The sequence below is a fragment of the Anastrepha obliqua genome, chromosome 5 (genome assembly GCF_027943255.1).
Source record: "Anastrepha obliqua isolate idAnaObli1 chromosome 5, idAnaObli1_1.0, whole genome shotgun sequence".
NCBI classification, from domain to species: domain Eukaryota; kingdom Metazoa; phylum Arthropoda; class Insecta; order Diptera; family Tephritidae; genus Anastrepha; species Anastrepha obliqua.
Window position 1 is genome coordinate 25,446,250 of NC_072896.1, and position 25,916 is coordinate 25,472,165.

The window sequence follows — 25,916 nt, forward strand, 5'->3', positions numbered from 1 at the left end:
CTTTGTACCAAAGGCAATAAATGTGGTTTCTGCAAGACGGTGTTCCAGCTCATTTTTCTGATTGCCGTTTAAGAATATTTAGGCCAAATTTTTCCAAGTACATAGTTGGGTAGGAAGCGACGGACCTGTGTCATGGCTTGCAAATAAAACCTACTTTATATAAGATTGTCAAAAAAGTCTTGCGGTATTTTTATTGAATTTTCAATTGTTCATAAAATTGGTTATAATAATGCGATTTAAGTCAAATATGCGCCGTTTTGTTCGATGACGAGTTCCCAACGAGATGCCAACTTCATAATGCCCCTCTTATAGAAGCTCGCTTCCCTATCGTCAAAAAACTTGGAGAATCAATTTTCACAGGACTCTCTTGTGGACAACTTCCGACTACCAAGCTCGTTCGCCATGGACAGAAATAGGTGGTAATCACTTGGTGCGAGATCCGGACTATACGGTGGATGCAAAAGAACCTCTCATCCGAGCTCCCGGAGCTTCTGGCGCGTCACCAAAGATGTGTGTGGCCTGGCGTTGTCCTGATGGAAGACAATTCGGCCTCTGTTGATCAAAAATGGCTTCTTCTGCATGAGTGCTGCATTCAAGCGGTCCAGTTGTTGGCAGTACAGGTCCGAATTGAGCGTTTGGCCATAGGGGAGCAGCTCATAGTGGATGATTCCCTGCCAATCCCACCAAACACACAGAAGAACCTTCCTGGCCGTCAATCCAGGCTTGGCCACCGTCTGGGCAGCTTCACCGCTTTTCGACCACGACCGTTTGCGCTTCACGTTGCCGTAAGTGACCCACTTTTCATCGCCAGTCACCATCCGCTTCAAAAACGGGTCGATTTTGTTGCGATTCGGAAGCGATTCGCATGCATCCATACGGGCAAAAATGTTTTTTGCGTCAAGTCGTGTGGCACCCATACATCGAGCTTCTTTTTGAATCCAAGCTTCTTCAAATGGCTTATAACGGTTTGATGACTCATGCCCAGCTCTTGACCGATCCTACGGATGCTACTATGACGGTCTCTTTCGATCAATTCAGCGATTTTATCGCAATTTTCGACGACAGGCCTTCCGGACCGTGGCGCATCTTCGATCACCTCTGCACCAGAACGAAAAGGTTGAAACCATCGTTGTGCGGTGGAAATGGAAACTGTATCGGGTCCATAAATTGCACAAATTTTATTGGCAGCATGAGATGCATTTTTGCCTTTATCGTAGTAGTACTGTAAAATATGCCGTATTTTCTCTTTATTTTGCTCCATGTTTGCGACGCTATAACTCACGAGCGACTAAAAGCAAACAACAATTAATCAAACACGTGTTAGCACGTGAAAAGAGCTTTCCAAAAAGCTCTAGCGTGAACCGATGCGACGAATACAACTAGAACTACGCGCTTGCAAAGACAAGCTTGCGGAAATACCGCAAGACTTTTTGGCCAACCTTATATATCTAATATATAATTGGCGCGTACACCCTTTTTGGGTGTTTGGCCGAGCTCCTCCTCCTATTTGTGGTGTGCGTCTTGATGTTGTTCCACAAATGGAGGGACCTACAGTTTCAAGCCGACTCCGAACGGCAAATATTTTTATGAGGAGCTTTTTCATGGCAGAAATACACTCGGAGGTTTGCCATTGCCTGCCTACTTTACATCCTCTAAATTTCCGGATTTACTATATATCCGGCCAAGGACTGCTACTCAAGCAGCACTCCCCGTACATGCATGGGAAATATTTTTGCTGCCACAACAACAACAACAGCAACAGGGTTTTGGAAAGAGTTCAAATACCCATCAGACAAATATTAGTTGGACCAAATGGAAGAGGCCGCTTTGAACATACTAAAACGTAACTTTGTTTTTTGTTCTTGCTTTCCTGTTTGTATATACGGAAAATGAATAACAAAATTGTGAACAGACAAGCAATGGAGCGCCTAAAGGTCACTCAAATCACTTCTTTTTCTTTTAATTGAGTGTAAAAAGTTTTCAAAAATAAAATGGATGTTTAATTTTGTGCCCGGTTATGGGAAATAAGTGTTTCAAAAAAGAATAACTTGCCATATCTCCAAAACCGTTAGTTTGCAAACTCATGTTTTTTAGAGTTTTTTGTATCTTTTGGTCCATATTATCGCCTCCATAAATATTTTGTATTCTTTTTTTAGCACCCTGTATTACAAAAAGAAAATTTTTTTAAGTGAGGCAGATACATGGCTCCGATTGAGATTGTTTTTTCATAGCACTTCAAAACCGTTAGCTTGGGAACTCATGTCTTCACACCTTTTTTGTTTCTTATAACCCATAATATCGCCTCCAAAAATTGTATGGCCTTTTTAGACTCTCTGTATTCCAGCAATGGAGTGCGTAAAAGTCAAAATAAAGTTTTCTCACTCAAAATTATTATTTTTTTATTTAGCAAAAAATGTGTTCAGAAACAAAATTGGATGATTAATTTTGCGCCACATTGTTTAAAGTCATGTAGTCATATAACTATAACTAATCAAAGGTGCTTTTGAGGCATAAGCAGTTCTAGTCCGATCTAGAAAGAATTAATAAAAAGGAATTGCTCTGAATTTTTTTTTTTTTTTGAGGTATATGAAAATGGATGCGCTCTAAGAGTAAAGGCGAGTCAACTGCCCCATTTATAATATAGAAAACAAAGCAGAGTGAAAGTGTACCTCTTCTACTTTGTAACAATTTTGAATTTAGTAATACAGACCTTGCATTATATGAAACAATCGAACCAGTGAAGTTTAAAGATCTGAGTCCAATACGAAGAAATTTCTTTTTCGCTATGCGTCTTGGTGTTGTTCCACATATAGAGGAACCTGCAGCTTCATGCTGCGTCCGAGCAGCAGATGGGTTTTATAAGCATTTTTTCATGGCAGAAGTGCACTCGAAGATTTTCTATTACTTGCCGAGAGGCTAGTGCTATTAGAAAAAATCTTCATACCCACAGTGGGTGGTGCTTCCGAGTCCGAGGTCATGCACAAATCATACCGTCGAGGAAATCCTTTATCACCCTGTGTTTAGATGATGTGTATACATTTTTAGATTAAAAAGTACTCGCAGCACTGTCTTCAAGTAATCAAAATTTCTCTGTTTATAATTATTTTTTTATTGGAATATTCTTAGGTATTCCGAATAATATGGCTTTTATTTTAAAACTAAGCAAAAAAAAAATCGAAAATCGATCTGTGAAAATGTTGTTAAAAAGTATTTATAAAAAAATTTAAAAATTAATTATAAATAGACAAAATTATGCAAGCAAACTTTCTACTGCGCAATTTCGTTAGTCTACATTTTTCAAAAAATTAAATTTAGAGAAAATTAAAATTAATTTTAAAAAATTTATTAAAAAAAATTCTAATCAAAAATTTTTTAAAGTTAAAAAAAACCATTTAAATTAAAATTTAAAAAAAAAAATTTTTTTTAAATAAAAAAAAAACTTACCTCACTTCGCTAAATTTTTTCTAATCGAACAGCTCGCTACCTAAGAGCAATTAGTAAGCAGACATTAATGAAAAGTAGCTAAGATATTAGCACACAGCTGAGTTCGGCTAGTATAACTCAACTCAACATCAACTCATTTCAGCGCCCAAAAAGTCGTACGAAAGCCAAATATGCTAAGCTAATTTAAATTGCTAAGTAAATTCGCGTTCGATTTGGCATAAATGTGTCAACAATTGCTTTTTGTTTTTGTTTAGCAACTGCACACATTCACACACAAATATTTGCGTATAAGAACATGTTTTCTATTTTATGTGCCTTCTTGCCACCATACAATTTAATGAAATTATTAGAACGGAAATTCTACAAAAAGCCGAAACTCCGCTCATGGCTTTGACACTACCATTTAGTTTTCTGTAACGCCCAAGTACACACTGATTATAATAGAAGTAGAAAAAAAAAAAATAAACAAACTAAAATAGAAAGCAAACGTAAAACAATAAAAGTCAGCGTTAGCAAATTAGTTGTGTAAAAGCGAAAATAAATAAGAACCTAAGCCAACGCGTAAACAAATGTGCTTAACGATACCGTCACCGGACTCACTGCTGCTACTTCATTCTGGCTTCTGTGTGGGAGCAGATGCTATGCGCAACAAGGCACAGACGAGGCGGTAAAGTTTTAAGTGAAAAAAATAGTGCGATTAGCAGGTGAAAAAGGTATGGATAAATGGAGCAGGGCACATAAAGTGCTTGAAAACGTATTGATTAAGTGAGCTGAATAAATTGTGGGATTAGCTGAATAAGTTGCTGAAAGAGCTGAATATGTTGCTAAATGTGAGATAAAATGTGCGGATTATTGATGGGTGCATTAAGGTGTTGCGAAGTGAGTTTTATGTGGGAAAAGCGTTCGAAAATTTAAAAAAAATCTAGCAACCAAGTAAAAGCAGCCTTATTATATTCAAAAAAAATTAGTTGAATATGCTGCTAGTTTAGTTAATTATGTAAGAATTCAGCGCATTTACAAAAACTTCCTGATTTAGAGCAGAGAAAGGAGCTAAATGTGCAAAAAGCTCGCAAAAAATTTAGTCTGACCGAGCAGATTTAAATGAATGTACGAAGTTGTAGGTTGCAGTTAAATAATTTTTGAGTGAATGAGCTGAATATATTTTTGAGTGACTTTCATATATTGCTGAATGCGCTGAATATATTACTTAGTGAGTTTCGCGTGTGGAAGAATGAGTTGAATATATTGCTGAGTGAGCTGAATATTTTGTTAAATGAGCTGAATATATTTTACTGAGCTTCATAAATTACTGAGTGAGTTTCATGTATTGCAGAATGAGCTGAATATATCGCTGAGTGAGCTCAATATATTGTTGAATGAGCTGAATATATTTTTCAATGAGCTGAATATATATTTTGAGTGAGTTTCACATATTTCTTAGTGAGCTCAATATATTGTTGAATGAGCTGAATATATTTTTCAATGAGTTGAATATATTGTTGAGTGAGCTGAAGGTTGTAGAATGAGCTGAATGTGTAAGAAATGTCCAATTAGCTCTGAAAACCGTGCAGCAAATATAATTTGACTAAATAGCTGCTGAATTATTTGAGAAGTGCGTTGCTGAATGAGCTGAATGTGTAATAAACGTCCAAATAACTTTAAAAACCGTGCCAAAAATATAATTTGAATAAATAACTGACGAATCAAATTGTGAAATATGTTGCTGAATGAGCTGAATGTGTAAGAAATGTACAATTAACTTTGAAAACCGTGCCAAAATATAATATAACTTAACAGTTGCTAAATTAATTTGAGAAGTGTGTTGCTGAATGAGCTGAATATATGAAAAAAGTATGATTTGATGTGAATAATGTGCCAGAAGGAAGAGCTGACGTGAGAGGCAATTAAGTACCATGTGTTGCTAATATAGAATATATGACAGTACAAGGTGGCGCAAAATGAATCACCCTATCCGAATATTTATAACCTTTGCAAATGGCGTCAGATGTCAATCATATTTGAGATTTGAGACTTGTGAACTAAATAACTGCACTATACAAACAGACAAGCAATGGAGTGCGTAAAAATGAAAATAAATATCATATTTTCATCACTCAAAATAATTTTGTTTTTATTTATTATAGTAAAAAAGTTATTCAAAAGATTTCCGTCGCTCAAAATCATGTTGTTGATGAAAATGGGATAGTGTTTACTGTACGAACTCGCTCTAATATTGTCTCAAAAAAAATTTCACGCGAATTGCAATTGTTAGGTTGGAGTGCTTGTATGATTTGAATTATGAGGGGGTGAAGAAGTGTAAGATCCTTCCTCAATATTTCGTGCACAATAGTTTGTGGAAGGCCTAGGGAATCCGCTGTCTTAGGCACAGACTGACGCCGATTATCGTGCAAAGTTGTAGCGACAACTTCATTATTTCTATTTGTTCTCGATGCACGGCTTGGCTGCGGGCGTGTGCTCTTATGCTGAAAACAGTGACCGACGTAAACGCAATCCCCTATCAGCTGTTACGATCAAACTAATGAGAACCCCATGTAAATGAAAAATTCCTTCCTTCCGTATCATAGTGTCGTAGATTTTATTTCACGATTTTTGAAAATTCCCGCAGAACCCTGTCAGCTGATTGCTCTCTTACCACACAGTGTTGCCAAGCAGTACATTTCGAAATCATTTACAAAATAAACTTAGAAAAATGATAATTTTTGTTAAAGTAGCTTAAAATACTATTGAATAATGTTAATTATAGATAAATGAACTATTTACATTTGTTGGTTTTTGGCTTTGGTTTATTAAACAATGAAAAATTGTGACTGATAACACGGATGTGTGAAAAAGTGTGTAAGCAAAAATATCAATGGCAACATTGTGTAGATACAACCAAACACATACACACACAAACCAATGTACCTATTATGTAAATATGTAACTGAAAGAACGCAGTTGTTCTCAGGGGATGAGTTTTTGTGCTCATTAGGGGCTGCGGTAAGGGACTGCGTACGTCAGTCACTGTTTTCAGCATTAACCATCAAACTTGTTGCCCAGCACCTTCGCGCATCAAATCTTTATTTCAAGCATCTCGTAAACATCGAATATCGTAATAAATTCTACCACGAGCAGTGGCACTTGAAATAGACTTCAGCTTCAAATACGATTCGATTGCGAGCGCACGTCATTCACACGTGATTACTTATAAATATACACGAATAACAAAGCTAACGCAGTCCCCTTCGAGCTTATGCGCCCAGCGGTTAGAAACTTTAAATTTAAAACCTAATTCTGCCACCGGACACTCTGAAGATGCTCTTACATTTCTGTCATAGCAGATTCATGCATGGAGTAATTATTTTTAAAAATCATACCATTAGTTTGAAGAGAACCAGAATATTTTGTATCTAGAATGGAAGCCCAAGACTGATGTAGGCCTTTATGAGACACCTACTGTACGCTGATTGAAAGCCAATTCTGAAAACTTGAAATCAATACATTGAAAGCAAATGAGGCATAGCATTAATTCAGTTGTCTAAATCCGCTAAATGAATATCTATATAAAATTCGTGTAAAATTCGATTAGTCAGACGTCTAATCAACATTTTGTTAGTCAAAAATTTCCGAAATAACTAAAATTTCAATTAACACACTTACAATTATATTAAGCTGAAATACTGCAACCCTGCCTTCAGCTAAATGCGGCAACTTACTATGAGATAATTACCTTTTTTTTCATTTATGCCGGCAATTACCAGCAACTAATTCGCGTTACAGTACTAATTGAAAAATCAGACATTTTTACTGATTTCACACCTATACAGGTGGGCATACAAAAACTTTCATACAAGCGTAGTTATGCAAATAACTATATACATATATACGGAGTTATAAAGGTTAATATTTACGTATGTAGTATACACATACATATGTACATAGCTGCATATGCAAATTTATATTGAATGAAAAAAGTTTAAGAGACTTGGTGAAGGTAAATGCGTCACTCAGTGTTTCAGAGACGAAGACAAATAAGTCGAAATTAAAATACAAACAATATTTGAATAGCTCATGTGGATAAACGTACATATGTACGTATATACACACTTGTGCTCACATAATTAAATCATTTTTACAATATTCGCAATAATTTCATCTTACATTTTTTTCCGGTAATTTTTTATAAAAATATACTTTATTGTATAAAAAAACCTTATAAACCAAAATTTCAAAATTGTATAGAATTCACAAAAATTTTACAAATTTCAAAGAATCGCCAACAAATTCTCTATCAGAATTTTTAGAAGGTTTCTGTGTATGCAGTTTTATAGCCCATTTCACTTTGCTATAATAAAGTGCAAGTTCAAAGTCGCTCAAAAATCGCGCTCGCCTTTGGCAATTTTTTTTTTCTGCGTACGATGTTTGGCATTTTCTTCCATATAGTCATAGACATGCCGAGCATTTATTTAATATGGAAGAAATTTGTCAATATAGTATGCAAAAAAAATAGTCAAAAATCAATGCGATTTTTGAGTGGTTTGAGACCACCCTTTTTACACTTATAATGTATGGATCCAGTGGTATCACAATGACACTATTCAGCCACTCAACTTAACTTCGCCCATACTTATAAGTATAAGTAAAGTTGAATGTGCTATAAAACTGTAGGCTATAGAAAACTGTACTTATAAAATTTCTATAAAGATTCTAATAAAAAAATTGAACATTTTGAAGACAATTTTTTGAAATTTTCATTAAATTTTTATGAATTTTGTGGAAAGCTTGGAACCTTAATTTATAAAGTGTTTTTGTTATACAATTGTGCATACAACTGTATTTGCATAAAAAATGAACGAAAAAAATTTAGCATGAAAAACATTGGCAATATTGTAAAAAGGTAAAGGGACATAATTATGTGAGCTCAAGTGTATATCTATTGCTGCTACTTTTTTAGATACAATATTATCAATGAGTTCTTGTCAGTCTTTTTTTTATTAAAGAAAACTTTTCACATGCTTGCTTGAACCCAGTTTACTATTCCAGGATAAAAAATCAATTACAATTAAAAATGTGTCTAATGGGAGTTTGGATAATTTGCTTAAAACAGCTTTAAAGAAAGAAGAAAGAAGCCACCACTTTTACTTAATTAAAAAAACCGCTATCATAATCAAGCCTTTTAGGCTGGAAGTTCGAAAGTTATGAATTCAATATATTATTAATTAAATAGGATTAGTTTTAAGACTAATTAAGAGCTAATCACTGTGATCAGAATTGGGGGGTAACGTTAATTTATGGAAAAAAGGCACATTTTTATGATTTTTTTTTTGATGACACAGTTAAAATTTATTCGTTAAATCTTTTACTACATAAAACTATAGCATTTGAAGTATATTTTGTGAAATTTTCATCCAAAAATATTTAAAAATACGGCAATGGCAGAAATTATTCGGACGCATCTAAAAAAAAAAGTAGTTTTGCGGTGCCCCTCATAACTCGGTGTTAAATCATCTGAAATCAAAAAACCAAAGTTATTTCGTTAGATAATCGTTTTCTCCGGGTAACGCCGAGAGGGTTTTTTGAAATTAAAAAATTTTCGATTTTTGGGAACACGTTAAAGTCAAAAACACGATTTTCGCGTAAAAAATCGGTGAATTAGTTACCGTAAAAACAAAAGTATCAACAAATTCGAAAAAAACTTCGGCGTTACCTTGTAAAACGTGTAAAAGTGTTCAAAATTTCAAAATCGTTCAAATTTTCAAAAGTGTGCAAATTTTGAAAACGTAAGTTGTGGGAAAAAAGCTTTAAAGTACAAATGGCGCGCGGTTGAGCCAGGTAGGTAGCAACACTTACATGGCTGTATCTTTGTAAGTTTTGCTCCGATTCATCTAAAATTTTCACAGAATATTCTTGAAAGGTTCTTCATTTAAAAAACCAAATAAAAAAAAAATGCAAAAAAAAAATTTAAAAACGTTACCCCCCCCCCCTTAACATGTTCACTTTATAAGCTTCCAAGCAGTCTGAGAAGGGTCTCAAAGGGTCCGAGAAAGACTCGTATAATTAACAACCCTGTTCGTTGCATTACTGTCCTCGTTTCACAAATTCGTTGCACATTTGACGCGTCGTTGCTCTAAACTGGTGTAAACATTTCTGAACCCATCTAGCGCTAAAACTTAAAAATACCAAAATGACCATGGAATGGTAGCAGATGATATTCCCAGATGATGAGTTTCTTTTTCAAGTCTAAATCTTTCAGAACAAGTTTTTCGAAATTATCAACAATGTTTGTGCACGTCATCAATTGACTCTCTACCTGAGTAGAATAAACTTACAACTAAAAAATCATTCGCTTTTCTGGTTAGAAATGACTCTAAATGGACGGGATCTCTTCTACTGTATAATGATCTGTGATTTACTTTCTTGCTATTGAGAAACAGAAATCAAGCCACGAAACACTATTTTCTTCTTAGTTGATATTATCTTAGCGATTTGCTGGTTCATCCGGCGATATATGGAAGCTTAATGAGATACATTAAATCGCCAGGTAGTGTAAAATAAAACGAAATTTCTCTCCACTCTATGCACTCATTGAGACGTCGTGCTTTCTGATCTCACGATTAGATGGCTTGCTTAATAATACTTCACAGCTTCATCGATTTGAGCAGTATCGATATGACAACAAGAAGAACTCTGGAAATGAAATTTATCCGGCTTAGTATGTACATATGTTCTAGATGAGTTCATAGACTTACTGAACTAACTCCAAGTCGCGGCTGTTGACGAGTTTATTGATTTGAGCTGGCTGTTTACAGGGTCTGGAGATAATATGACTGGGACTATGGTTTTTTTTCTTTGTACGTGGAAAGCCAAAAGTACCCGATTCCTTTAAAGCATCATTTTTCATATTCATAGATATGACTTTATAATAGGCACACAAGAGTTCAAGAATCAATCACTTGAAAGCTTAATAGTTATTCAATTGGGCACTCCCATAACTGCCAGTATATCTTGTCCTACTAATCGTTTCTTTTTGTATTTCTCACACATTTTATCATCAATTAAAGTCATTGTCAAATAAGTGAATAATTTTTCAAATCAAATGCTTGTATGCTTTGGGCTTATGCATTGTACTCCCCCACCCATATCGCCGCCTTCAATCGCCTAAGCAAAAGTGTGATTGATTGTCAACTGACTTTTATGCTTATGAGTGGCTGGCTCTCCACAAGCTTTTGAAGTTTCTACAATTTTTGGAATTTACTCATATTGTTTGCGATATCAGTAACAGACGTTTTAACGGCAGTGACGTGTTTGAAACAACAACACATTACCATGGTTGGTGTTGGCAATGGAGACTGTATGGGTGCTTTTTAATGATACCTATGACTTCTCAAGCAATCACAGTCGGACAACAACTGGCAGCCAAACGAACCTGGTCGACACGATTCCGCATACAGACCAACAATGAAACTGAAATGAAACCAAAAACGTGTTGCAGTTGTACTCATTGGCATTTTTATTTTTTTCGTTTTGCTTTTGTCATAGCCTTTATCATACTGAGTCACCATTTTAACAAGAGTTTGACTCTTTTTTTTTCGACAAAAAATCTGTGAGGTTTGCTGAGTATTAGGCGGGTATTAATGCTTATCGTAGCACAAGGGCACTTAAGTGGAATAGATAATGGAAAGCATAATGAAATAGAAATTTTTATAAATATTTTTTTATATTGCACATATGTATACATACATACATGAATAAAATTGTTGTGTGCGTTTATGAGTTTCGATTTTGCATAAAAGTTCTGCGTTAAATGCCGCTCAGTCATTTTTAGCCGTTGATCCATTTATTTACGACAAACTTGGAAGCCACTGAACGAATCGAGATAAAATTTGCTATTCTGACAACTAAATCATCTTGAAGGATAGGCTGTATTTCATCTTGATATCTCAAGTAGGTCAAATTTCGAGTCAAGCGAGTGTAAAAACACTGTTTAGCAATAAAAAAAAAGTATTATAAAATATATGTATGTGCATACATACATCTGTGCTAATGTTGTTGTTCGTCAAAATTTATATGCAGGAAAAGATTTTAAACTGAGCGTGTTTTTCGTTAGGGTTGCCAGCTATTTGATATTTATATTTATATATTGTTTATAATTTTTTAAATTTATTGGTATGGAATAGCGCGCTTATGCATAAAACTAAGGATATAAAAAAAAATAATAATTTACCAAAAGGTTGCCACCTAGTTCCGCAATATCATTAAATATACAAATTAATTTATTACAATTTTTAATTAGAATAGGCCTTTTAATGCAGCATATTGAGAAAATTTTAAAATAAGAAATTATTTTCATCCAGGTTGCCACCTAATTTTTCAATGTCAATAATTTTTTGTATTATTTGGTTTAATTATAAAAGTAAAGTACAACTTTTATTTACCTAACTAAGAAAATTGGAAATACTAAAATTATTTTCAACAGGGCTGCCACCCAATGTTCAACATAAATATTACCATAAATGGATTGATTAAAATGAAAGGATGAAATGAAACAGAAGGATACCTCTCTTTATAAAGGGTGGTTAAGTTCCAAGGGCCGGTGTTGATTTTGAATAAAATACAATTTTTTTTGGAAATTATTGTAATTTCTCTTTATTATGATAATATTGGCACGGCTCAATTACGTATGGAACAATATATCGGCCAAATGGCCACGCGGCTTCGGCGGCACACCAAATTTTCGATGACGCTGAGGCATAATTGAGGTTCTATGCCGTTAATGTGCCGAATTATCTCATCCTTTAGCTCTTGAATTGTTGCTGGTTTATCGACGTACACCTTTTCTTTAAAATAACCCCAAAGAAAGAAGTCCAACGGTGTCAAATCACATAGTCTTGGCGGCCAATTGACATCGCCGCGACGTGAGATTATTCGGCCATCAAATTTTTCGCGCAAAAGAGCTATTTTTTCATTAGCTTTGTGACAAGTGGCACCGTCCTGTTAAAACCACATATCGTCCACATCCATATCTTCCAATTCGGGTCATAAAAAGTTCGTTATCATCTCACGATAGCGAACACTATTCACAATAACTGCCTGACCGGAATCATTTAGGAAAAAATACGGCCCAATGATGCCGCCGGCCCATAAACCGCACCAAACAGTCACTCTTTGTGGGTGCATTGGTTTTTCGGCAATCACTCTTGGATTATCATTCGCCCAAATGCGGCAATTCTGCTTATTGACGAATCCATTGAGGTGAAAATGTGCCTCATCAGTGAAGATGATTTTCTTTAATATGCATTTTGATTTGAACGCCCGTTTTCATAATAAGCCTGAATAACTTTAACGCGTAGCTCGATTATGTATCTTTCCATGGTTCAAATTGAATTAGTCTAACATTGAAAAATGTCAAATAAAATGCAGAAAGAAACTTGACGTTTAGGTGTGGTGCACATTCAACATCGGCCCTTAAAGATTAACCACTCTTTAGGAGAATCAAAAGATATTCAAAATTTGTTTTCAAAGAGTTGATTTTTTTACAAGAAAAAAAATAGTAATACCAAAATAGTAAAATCAGGGAAGTTTTTAAAAATTGTTTTGACTAAAATATTTATTTCCAATAAAAATCTAGAAATGCTTAATAATATTTTCAGCTATTTTTATGCGACCGCACAGTTTCAAAACCCCGGAAGCGAAACACCAATTGGTAGAAAAAAATTATTTTGAACAGCGGTCACACCTCGGCAGACAATGGCAACCCTCCGAGTGTATTTCTGCCTTAACAAAGCCCCACTTACGGAGGCGCTGTAAAACTGTAGGACCCTCCATTTGTGAAAAACAGCAAGACGAAAGCCACAAATAGAAGGAAGAATTCGGCCAAGCACTTAACAGAAATATACGCGCCAATTATTTTTTTTTATGACCCATTTTCCACAACAATAAGCACTCCGATAGCGTGATTAGTTTTACACCACTTTGTATCAGAAATATTCCAAATAATTTTCGACTTCGTAAATTGTAATCATATGATTTTGGTGGCCCTTTGTGCCTCCCTGGAACCATAGGAAATAATAATAATAACAATACATATACATGTGCATATACATATGTTTGCATGTATACATGTATTTTAAAAAAGCTTTCACTTTTAGCCAGCCATTCGATCGAAAATGTTACTCACAAGAATTTCTGATAGGTTGATGTTTTGAAGCCTTGTTCGGCCTGCGTCTATTAGTTGGTAATAATGCAATGAATTGAAAAGGACCACGTGAGTCACCTTAGATGTTTCATAAGACTAGCCTGGTCTTTTGTAAATTTAATCCATTTTGATTTTTTAACACTTTACTGTAATACCTAATGCATCTGCTGCTTCAAATCTGTGGAAGAGGATTTTTGCTTAACATTTGAACTCCTGCATAAGTTTTCGCTAATGTGTCGCGTGTCAACGAGGTGTAGATATAAAAAAAAAATTAATCAGCTTTTTTAATAAACATTTTTAATACAGTTTTAGCCTTCAACAACGACCCACTCACAACAGAAACAAATTGAAACAACCAACCAACTTAAGTACATTTGTGTGTAATTGATACTAATTCCGTGTGGATATTTAATTAATGGCAGTTTAATAAAACCATAAGCGGCTGTTCATTGCAAAAACATATATAATACTTATTGCAATAACAATAACAATAACAAAAAGAAGACACAAAAAAAACGGAGACAAAACGCAATCACACACACACACACACTTACAAACACTTAAGCGAGAGCAAAAAAACTTGATAAATTTGTGATATCGAGATGTGAGAGACGCAAAAGCATCCAAAATTTCTGATAGATCTTACCAAGCAAGCAATCAGTAAAACACCAATAACAACAACACGTTTAAGCATCGCAATTTTTTCAAAATTTAACGGTCAGTCGTATGCAACAACCCTTAGAGCACGCATTCGCAGAGCTCTAACGCGCTAACAAGCAACAGTGAGTCAGTAAACGAGCCAGTCAGTCAGCCAGTCAGTCAAGCAAGTGAGCACGACCAGCCGGAAAGCACGGCAGGAAGGAAGGAAGGAAACGGGTCGACAGTAGTAGCGGCAGCGCTCAATTTAATACCGCTATGGGAAATTCATCGTCACACACACACGAACCACTGGAGCGCGGCTTCACACGCGGAAAATTTGGTGATGTTAAAAATGGGGTAGGTTTTAGCTGTTAAAGAAGGTAAAATAAAAATAAAACACACACACACATCCATGCATACAAAGGGCAATCTATGATAGTTGCTCATGCTTTGGCTGTAGCGCTGAACGCATTTTAAACTCAACGGTAGTCTAGCACTTGTTTCACACGATCGCGTCTTATTTGTTTTTGTTTTTGTTTTTTTTCTGCATTTTGTGCTTTTGTCTAAAACAGTAAATTTGAATATGCATGCATTATTAATTTTTCTTTCTCTTTGCCCTTCTCTCTCTGCGTTTCTGTCCCCTTATGTATGCAGAAATCCGCATCATTTCGCTTTAGCAAGAAATCACCAAAGAAAATGGATCGCTTGCGTCGATCCTTTCGTGATTCGTTTCGTCGTCGGAAGGACCGTGTACCCGAATCATCGAAGCCGCATCAATGGCAGGCAGACGAAGAGGCAGTACGTTCGGCGACCTGCTCATTTGCGGTGAAATATTTGGGTTGCGTTGAGGTATTCGAGTCGCGCGGTATGCAAGTTTGCGAGGAGGCCCTAAAAGTATTGAGGGTAAGTAGAGATGTAAGTAGTTGAGACATACATATTTCTTGTGCATTTGAAGTGTTAGCATATTTGCCAGATGAAAGCGGAATTTTTCGTTAATACGCAGAATACGAATCCTGATAAACAAAATTTAAAATATCGAAATAATTTTATTATTAGTTTGGAGAAAAAGAAATAAATTATATTTTGCTTAAAATGTTTGTTTAGTTTAATGAATCAAATTAGTTTCACATTTATCGTAAATTACAATTTGTATTTTTTAGACATACATACATATGTACATATATAATAAATTCATTCAATCTTCAACATGCCACCCATTAATTTATTCGTCGTGCTGCCACCATTACCCTTTACAAGTTGTCTAATCAGTCGACATCTCAGAACCAAATAACATTCTGATGTCCTACATATAATTAAAAAGATTTTCATGACTTACGACTTTTTTCAAAACTCGCATAAAACTATTCAAACTGAAACTAGTTATTTTGGACCCTGTGTTGCACCTCTAAAAGCTGTGTGGTAATTATCAGGCCTATCGGCATAAAATGCATGCATGTACAATACTTCTTTCTGGCTAACAAGTTTTCGAAAACTTGTTATTTCCTCCCAAACCAGGATAGAACGAGGACAAATGTAACTAGTTTCTTTCACACTATTAGTGGACCCCTGGAAAAAGCAGATGATTTCAAGTTATTTCCCAATTAAATATTTGTATGCGCTCATATATGACTAAAAAGGTGCTGGCAGCCTCTTATTACCTTTCAAACTAGTTCTGAAGTATATAAAATGCAACTAGTCATTTTTGGACCAAAACTGGTCTTTCTCTAAAATATCTAAAAATGCCTTTACGAATACATGCCATCAAAATAAATAATCATATGATTGGTTTCTTTCGGACTACTACTAGCCTTTCAAATGATATACCTGGAACTATGAATTGTGATCTTTACCGATACGCCTAAATTATAATTAAAGGGTCCGCCATATAACTTTACGGAATTAAAAATGCTATAAAAAAGAAACTACTCAATATTTTTCCAAACTGTTTTTTTATTTTGAAGTACAACCGGTTAATGATGGAACACAACTTCATTCATATGGCTGCCTCGGCTAGCCATGCACCATCCCAAACGATCGGTCCTATTTTTCAACACATTTTCGATTGTATGCGGCTGTATTTCAGCTATGACATCGCGTATGTTGGTCTTCAGTGCATCAATTGTTGCTGGTTTGCTGGCATAACACTGGTCTTTGACGGCACCCCAAAGATAATAATCCAACGGCGTAAAATCGCAGCTCCGAGGCGGCCAAACGATATCAGAATTTCGGCTGATAATGCGATCTTCGAAGACAGTGCGCAAAAGATTGATCGTAGCATTCGCTGTGTGGCAAGTAGCGCCATCTTGTTGGAATCAAATGCTATCAACAACCTCCTCTTCAATTTCTCGGAACAAAAATTCGTTCAACATGGCCCGATAACGCCTCCATTGGCGGTTACGGCCACTCCTCGCTCATTTTCGGCAATTTTGCTTGCTAACATACTCGCCGCACATACGCTTCATTCGGTGCTTTTCTTCTTCCCATTGCCGTACGTAATTTTCGTACACATTCTGCAACATTACCATGATTTTCAAAGTAACGTCGCAATATTTCCCAGCGTTCTTTGAGCGTATACACAACCATTTTCGTTCAGCGGAAGAATAAAACTAATTTTCTGTCAAATCAGATGACAGCTAAGTGTTACCATTCTTCAAATAATACCTAGTTAAAATCCGTAACGATAGATGGCGGGCCCTGTATAAGCTAATTTCAATATAATTGGTATATTTGTGGCCTGGCGTATTTTTACATGTAGGTATATATTAAATCTGAAAAACTATTGAAGTGGACTATTGAGTCATTGAGTCTAAAACTGAACTTATAATTCAATGCTTTTGTAACTGTGAAATCGTACACTTTTTCTTTACTTCAGAGGTGGGTCTCAACTAGTGAAAATGGAACTAGTATATTTGGAAGTAGTTCTGTAACTAGTTCTTTTTAGGTAAATTTTCTCTTTTTTGTTAAATTGAGTTTTCATTTTTGGAGACTTTTAAGCTTGGGAGAGTGGAACTAGTTCTCACTCCGGATACGCCATTTCTAAGCTAGTCTCAAAATAATTGATAGACTTTTGACAAGGTGGATATTTACATATGTATGAGTAACTATATAAGTACCTACTCGTATATACATTTTATACAGTTAATATTCAATTACTTGCTTTTAAAGAAGTAGTGGTATATTGAGTCGTTAAGCCTAAAACTGAACTTATAATTCAATGCTCTTGAAACTCTGAATTCGTATACTTTTTCGTACTTCTGAAGTGGTTCTTAGCTAGTGAAAATGTAACTAGTGTGTTTGAAACTAGTTCTATTACTAGTCACTTTTAGGTCACTATTCTCTTTTGATCTCGATTTAAATTTTTCGAGACGTTTTATGCTTGTAAAAGTGGAACTAGTCTCTTTCAAACTAGTTCTCCCTCTTCTTTCACTCACTATTTTTATTGCCATGTATTATAAATTTTTGTACCACACATATTCTTATATAATTAAAAAATGTGTATCACAAAGTTATTTATGAGTAATTCATTACATTTTCACGAAGCTTTCGCTTTTCACTTCAAAAAGTGGGCGTACTACGGTTTATCGCCACTACCAAATGCATGAAAATGGAATTTTTATAACATTAAAAAAAACTCACACTTTTAATCGCCCTCGCTTTATCAGCTGGCAAATGTGGGCGTATGCACAATGTATTCTACGCTTATCACTCAACTCAATTACAGTCATACTAATTGCGCCTTTCCATTTCAGAATTCGCGCCGCCGACCCATACGTGGAGTGCTGCACGTTAGCGGTGATGGACTGCGCGTCGTGGACGATGAGACGAAGGGCCTCATTGTCGATCAGACAATCGAGAAAGTGAGTTTCTGCGCTCCAGATCGTAACCACGAACGCGGCTTCAGCTACATTTGTCGCGATGGCACTACACGGCGTTGGATGTGTCACGGGTTTCTTGCGTGCAAAGAACTTGGCGAACGGCTCTCACACGCTGTGGGTTGCGCTTTTGCCGTCTGTTTGGAGCGTAAGCAACGTCGCGATAAGGAATGTGGTGTCACAATGACGTTCGATGTTAAAAATTCGACATTTACGCGTACCGGTTCGTTCCGCCAGCAAACATTGACCGAACGTTTAGCGCAAGGCGAAACACCATCGGCTGTTGTGCCACCACAGCCAAAACCTTACAATCCCTTCGCCATTGAGCGTCCGCATGCTACACCTTCAATGTTGGAACGTCAGGGATCGTTCCGCGCATTCAGCACCATCGGCAGCCAGTCACCGTTTAAGCGACAGATGTCACTGCGGATTAACGATCTTCCGTCCAACACAGAACGACAGAAAGCATTTTTGGCAGCTGCTAGTGGCGGCTCACTTGCCGCTGCGCTGGCTACACCAAATCGTAGTGTTTCACCAATACCAGAGATCTCACCAGCTAAACTGGGCGTCGCAGATATGGATAATGGCATCGATACGGTTAGCCAGTTGTGTCAGGAGCTCAGTCAGGGTCTATCGTTGCTCAGCCAAACCGATGCAATGATCGCTGCTGGTGACGACCTGAATTTCAACAACAACTTGAGCATTAATCAGAATATTATTGCGACCGAAAAGACGCAACAACACAAGGGAATCTCCACACCAACTGCCTTGCCGACCACCAGCAGCAACCATAGCATTACCACTGGCAGTAAAGGATATGAATATGTCGAGGGTGTAGTCAGTAGCAGCAGTTCAATTGTGGGTGTAGCCAGTACGCCTACGGTGTCAGTGGCGCCACGCATCTCCTCGGTGTCGCCAGTATCCACCAATTCACCAGTGCGTACGCCTACGACACCAACGTTGACAATGACGCCGCCACCACCACCACCACCAACAGCACGCCCTGTGGAAGTGGTCGCACCACTGCCCAATGCCGATCAATGGCTGGGTGAAGTAGTGAAGAAGACATCGCCAGCAGCCATCAAACGCGCGCCACGTATGCTCAGCTCGACTGGACGTACACAATCAATGAGCGCTGCGCCTGCCTTAGGTGTTGATCCCTTCGACGCCGAGTGGGTGGCCGGCGTGACAAAGCCACTTTCACCCGATCTGCCTGTGGCGCCCACAATGCCAGTGGCGACCGCAGTTACGACCCCGGTGAGCAGTACAGCTGCACCATTACACAGTACCAATCCATTCATTTCACCGCCGAAGGTACCGGCTCAAACATTCCAGGTGCAGCTGTAGATGAAAGAGTTGGTATGAGAAGTACTCGTACTGCTAAGTAGGAGATATCAGTGAGGGCGAATCTGTGGCACGATTGATGTGTTCGAGCAATGGGTGATGAAGATTAGCAACTCAAATAAGACATGCACATATGAAAGGCGAATGTAGAGCAAAACGATTGCAGAGACAATGGGCGACGAAGCAACCAATCGACTGTCAAAACGCATTTGCGAAACATGTAGCAAACGAATCCTGGGCTACGTATGATTACTTCGGTGTTACTTTCATTTTCTTGTCAATGCCTAAATGTATGCAATGTTGGACTGTTTTCAAAGCTTTGGCAATAGTTTCAATACTTTTGAATTAGTTCAAACCTGGTGAAAAGGTAACCGATGCCTTTTGGTATAGTATTAACCCTTTAGAAACTGGCTAAAAATGCAGTTGACTTTAAAATTGTACATTTTCATAATTTTCTACATTCCAAATTATTTCCACACCATGTAAATGGAAACTGGTTGCTTATGGACTAGTACTGATCCAGCAAAACCAATTTGTTTAAACATTGCATTTGTAATAAATTTGTATACTTCTAAAATATATCTGACTAGTTAGAATACAACTAGTTTCTTTCGGACTAGTCCGTGAAAAATTGAAAATTTTAAAAGCCTCCGAAAAAATATTAAGTTTTTATACTTCTAAAATATTTCTGACTAGTGTAAATGAAACTAGTTTATTTCAAACTAGCGCTGAACTTAAAAAAAAACATTCGCTGAAACATTGAAAATTTGAAAAAAATGAAAAGAACTATGAAATTTTTGCGATATTACAGATATCACATCTCGTTTAAACATCATTTGTTAGGATACTCCTCAATTTTTTAGACTAGTGTAAAAGTGAGTGCCTCTTTTTTTATTCGTATATATTAATTTGTATAAAATTCTATAAATTTGTGAAAATTGCGTTACTCACTTCATACTAGTACTGAACACGAAATAATGGGCAAAGAATCTTTACAACCTTTTCAATACTCTTGAATTAGTTCAAATCTGCTGAAAAGGAAACCGATGCCTTTTGGTATAGTATTAACCTTTTATAAACTGGTTAAAAATGCACTTTCACAATTTTCTACATTCCAAATTATTTCCACATTATTCTAATGGAAACTGGTTGCTTATGGACTAGTACTGGTCCAGCAAAATTAATTTTTTGAAACATCGCATTTTTAAAAAATTTCTATACTTCCAAAATATTGCTGACTAGTGAAAAAGAAACTAGTTTCTTTCGGACTAGTCCGTGAAATATTTAAAATTTTAAAAGCTTTCGAAAGAAAAGCACACTCCGATTAAATGTCATTTGCTAGTTTCGTTCCAAATGCTCAATGCAGCGATGTTATAGTTGCTGTGAATAGTATTTTAGAGAAAAATACGGACAGAGATGGAGATAGAGTGATAGAGAGGAACAACGTGTTTGCATTACACATAACTAAATTATTCATTTTAAATGTACTTAAATAATTTATAAATAAGTTACAGCAGCTGAAGCAGAATTACTTAAAGTAATCTGTAAAACAGAGAATTAACACAGATTAAAAATAATTAAATAACAAACACCAGCTGGGCAAAACGCCAAGTGATAAACGAGACAGCCTAGAATGGAGAAGAGTATAGTAAAGTAGAATAGCAAAAAACTAAAAAAGACGTTAGATTATGTATTAAAAATATATAAATCTAAAATATCAACTAAATATCAATTACCCGCTGTAATTAACTAAAAAATAACAAAAACAAAAAGAAATAAATAAAAAACTTGCACACATGTAGGCAGAGAAAATAAACGCATTGCAACACACTGTTAATAGATTATTAATGTTAATTGTACTTAATGAATGGCTTATGGAATGAAGAATTAAAAATACATATGAAAAATGAAGAACAAAATTTAAATAAATAAATTTAAAAACTAAAATTAAAAATATTAAAAAACATAACTTATTTAGAGAAAGTTTGAAAACAGCCAGAAATGCGCACTTCATGCATGCACAGTGGGATGTCATTGAAAATCATACAATCAGAGACCTTTTTAAAACTAAAAAAAAAAAAAAACAATTTAATTTCTCAAAAATTTCAAAAAATAAATTTGTCAGATCTTTATAAGTTTTTCGGTTGTGCACTTTTGTCGTTGATGCAATTCTAATATAACAATGCAAGTTTTAAGTAATGACTTTTGAGCATTTAGAAGGCATGAAAATGAAACCAATGTTTTTTGGTGTAGTATTCACCTTTCAGAAACTGATAAGAAATATAATTAAAAATTGCACGTTTTCATAATTTTCTACGTTCCAAATTATCTGTACACTATTCAAATGGTAACTAGTTACTTGCGGACTAGTAATATCCCACAAACTCAATTTTTTAAAACATAGCATTTTTAACAAATTTCTGTCGTTCTGAAATATTTACAATTTGTGAAAATGGAACTAGTTTCTTTCGGGCTAGTTCGTGAACCATTGAAAATTTTTGGTCGTAAAAATCAAAAATTAAAATTTCGGTTAGAAATATTATTTAAAATTGTGATTTTCATAATTTTCTACGTTCCAAATTATTTTCACACTATTCGAATGGTAACTAGTTACTTGCGGACTAGGACTGCTTCCGCATAACCAATTTTTTAAAACAGCGTTTTTCATAAATTTCTGTCTTTCGGAAATATTTGCAATTTGTGAAAATGGAAGTAGGGCTTTTTATTTAGTACATTAAAACATTGAACTTTTTTTTCATAAAAATCAAAATTTCAGAAACTGGTTAGAAATATAATTAAAAATTGTGCATTTTCATAATTTGCCACATTCTAAATTATTTTCCCATTATTCAAATCGAAACTGGTTACTTGCGGACTAATACTGCACCCATAAAACTAATTTTTTAAAGCATAGCTTTTTTTTAATTTCTGTCTTTCGGAAATATTTGCAATTTGTGAAAATGGAACTAGTTTCTTTCGAACTAGTCTATGAAGCATTGAACAATTTTATTCGTTAAAATTAAAATTTTAAATTTCAAAAACTGGTGATAACTGTAATTTGAAATGGTACATTTTCATACAATTTAATTCAAATGGTAACTGGCTACTTGCGGACTAGTACTGCTCCCACAAAACCAATTTTTTTAAATATATAATTTTTAACAAATTTCTGTTTTTCTGAAATATTTCCAATTGGTGAAAATGAAACTAGTCTTTTTTGGACTAGTTCATGAAACATTCAAATTTTTTCTTTGTACAAATCAAAAATTACGTGAAAAGCCTGAACGGTTAATAGAAGCTGCTACAAACTTGCACGAAGTTAGACTAAAATTTGATGAGCTGCTAAACTGCATAATCGGAAAAATTCTAAAAAAAATTAAAAATTATTAAAATTGTTCTAAATTTTTTTGAATGTTCGTGTTTTTTGTTGTTCTAAATAAACTCTTAATTTATTCGGCTTTCTATTGGAATATGAACTTTATATATTATTACGTAATTTAACGAAGAAGAAAGCTTGACAAATATTACAAAAAAAATAGTTGTGCGATTTTAAGTGACTCTCCCTGTATATAGGAGTGCACATGAGTGTGCGCGCACTTGCGCGGAAAACTGTAGCCCCTAGAAAATATAGTAGTATATATTTGATTTTAAATTATCCCCATTTTTAGTTTACTTTTCTTCCCCTCCCTTAATATCCTTGCCTTTGTCTAATTTCCTTTATAAAGAATTAAAAAAAAGTATCCATAATTAAAAAAAAATTCATTTGTACAAATTGTATTATACTATCTTTAAAACATAAAAAAAACTTTAATTTTACGCTACTGAATATTTTGTTATGGTATTAAGTTGTATGTACGTATGTATGTAAAATCTTAAAAGGTATAAAAAAAAATAATAAAATATGTATGCACGATCATATGAATTGAGTTGGCGATTTGTTTATATGTACAACTAAACTATGAATAAAAATAAAAAATATATACTTAAAATTAATATTAAAAAAAAAACTATTTACTTAAAAATTGTAATTGAAGAGAGAAACAGAAAAGCAGAGAATGAATTCAATAAATGTCTTCTATTCACGAAACAGTAACTATTGCAGTTATACATAGTAAATATATGTGAAATGCATTGTTATATATTACATACAATAAATGTCTCCACACCAGCCACACCACCAGCAGACGCAGCAAATTTTATCTCAAAATGCACCGATTTTTTCGAAACTACTTAATATACAACTACATATATTCACACGTATGTATGTATGTATGTAAAACAAAAGCTGCAAAAATCAAAGTAACTGCGAAAGTATTTATAGTTCAAGCTAGCTAAAAAATTACAAAATTAAAAAATGCAACAAACAAAAAAAAACAAATAGCGAAAATCACTTTATGAGCAAACTTGCGAAAAAATAGCTTATACGAGTAATTTGATATGATGCAGTTTACATTGAGCGAAGGAAGCGCGCAAAAGCTAATAGTAGAAATGAGTGGTCTTACTAATGAGATGAAATAAAATTTTAAAATATCATAGAAACTTTTTAATTTTTTAATTGCATTTTTTCATCCAAAACGCAATCGGAGCAAACGATAAATTCATTTGGGTGCATTTCGACCTATCGAGGTCGCTTGTTGTCTGGTCAAATACTCATTTTTATAGATATTTTTTTGGAAAATTTTTTTTTTTTTAATAAAATGCGATCGTTTTGATCGTATCGTATGTTATTATTGACATCAAATAGGTATACTGTACTAAATAAGTATACTGTTGACAGTTATGATTTCGAGATTGTAAAGGACTTCGTATACTTAGGAACCACCGATAACAATGTCAGCCTTGAAAACCAACGTAGAATCTCTATTGCCAACAAGTGCTACTTTGTACTAAGTGAGCAACTGAGCAGTAAAGTCCTCTCTCAACGAACAAAACTAACACTCTACAAGACTCTCATCATGCCCGTCCTAACGTTTGGCGCAGAAGCGTGGACGATGACAACATCCGATGAAGCGACGCTTGGAGTGTTTGAGAGAAAGATTATGTGCAAAATTTTTGGACCTTTGCACGTTGGCAACAGCGAATATCGCAAGTGATGTAACGATGAGCTGTAAGAGCTTTACGACGACATAGACATAACGCAGCAAATAAAGATCCAGCGGCTTCGTTGGCTGGGTCATGTCGTCCGAATGGATACAAACGCTCCGGCTTTGAAAGTATTCGATGCGGTACCAGTTGGTGGTAGCAGAGGAAGAGGAAGGCCTCCTTTGCGTTGGAAAGATCAGGTGGAGAAGGACTTGGCCTGACTTGGTGTTTCCAACTGGCGCCGGTTACCACGAGAAAGAAACGACTGGCGCGCTTTGTTAAACTCGGCCAAAATCGCGTAAGCGGTTATCGTGCCAAAGTAAGCGTCGTAAAAAAAAAGGATTTTGGCTATTCAGGACATCTGAAACGAAAAAGTTAAACAGATTATTATTCGCTAGGCCTGTCATTCTGGCAGGTGCTACAATGGGAAATACTACAGTCCGATTTCCACCCGAAAAACATACCTTTTTTCAAAAGTCCGTTATTTTGTTATTTTTCAAAAAAATTGTTTTAGCCAAAGAAAATTCAAAATCAATAGATGTTGAGATTTCATTGCATTCGCAAATAGCCTTCCAATAGGTGCTTTGCGTGCATAATTCGTTCTAGCATTATCGGCATAGAAAGGTAACGAAGCACGAAAATACCTCGGCGGAACATTAAAATTTATTCTTGAACATTCAAATTTATTCGTGACAGCTAGTCATAGACTCCTTGTATAATAAAAAAAATAAAAGTTGAAGATAATAAAGGGTGTTTTTTTTAGAGGTTAGGTTTTCAAGATGAAATAAAACGTATATAATTTATTGTTATGGCCAAGAATTTAGCTTTATTATAAAGATAAGGGTTTGCCATTATGTTTTAAAAATGATTTCGGGCAAGTCGAATAAATTCCAGCCGAGAGGCCCAATTTTCGACCACTTTTTGCAGCAATTGTGTCCGTATGTCAGCAATAACGCGCCGAATATTCTCTTCCAAGACGTCAATCGCCTCGGGCTTATCTGCGTAGACAAGCGAACATAGCCCCACAAGAAATAGTCCAGCGGTGTTATATCGCACGATCTTGGAGGCCACGCCACAGGTCCACGGCGCGAGATAATGCGCTCACCAAAAGTTTCCTTCAATAAATCGATTGTTGCGTTGGCTGTATGGCATGTAGCGCCGTCTTGTTGGAACCAAAGGTCGTCCACATCAACATCGTCCAAATAAGGCACGAAAAAGTCATTAATCATGGCTCTATAGCGCTCTCCATTGACTGTAACATTATGGCCGGCTTCATTTTTAAAGAAATATGGACCAATGAGATTCCCTCTGCCCATAGAGCACACCAAACAGTGATTTTT

The 25,916-nt window shown here is 35.4% G+C and overlaps 1 protein-coding gene across 4 annotated transcripts in view; it reads left to right on the forward strand.

The window, feature by feature from the left end:
• The window catches only part of LOC129247011 (protein numb), a 161,491-nt gene extending 137,418 nt beyond the window's left edge, over positions 1–24,073 (forward strand). For 2 of the 4 annotated variants that reach the window (XM_054885835.1, XM_054885834.1), the window contains exons 2-4: positions 13,946–14,635; positions 14,933–15,181; positions 18,028–24,073. In XM_054885835.1, the coding sequence (XP_054741810.1) occupies positions 14,555–14,635; positions 14,933–15,181; positions 18,028–19,497 (1,800 nt within the window). In that variant the 5' untranslated portion in view covers positions 13,946–14,554 and the 3' untranslated portion in view covers positions 19,498–24,073. The remainder of the gene's footprint in view (positions 1–13,945; positions 14,636–14,932; positions 15,182–18,027) is intronic. The other 2 variants (XM_054885837.1, XM_054885836.1) reach the window with 1 other exon arrangement.
• The last annotated feature ends 1,843 nt before the right edge of the window (positions 24,074–25,916 follow it).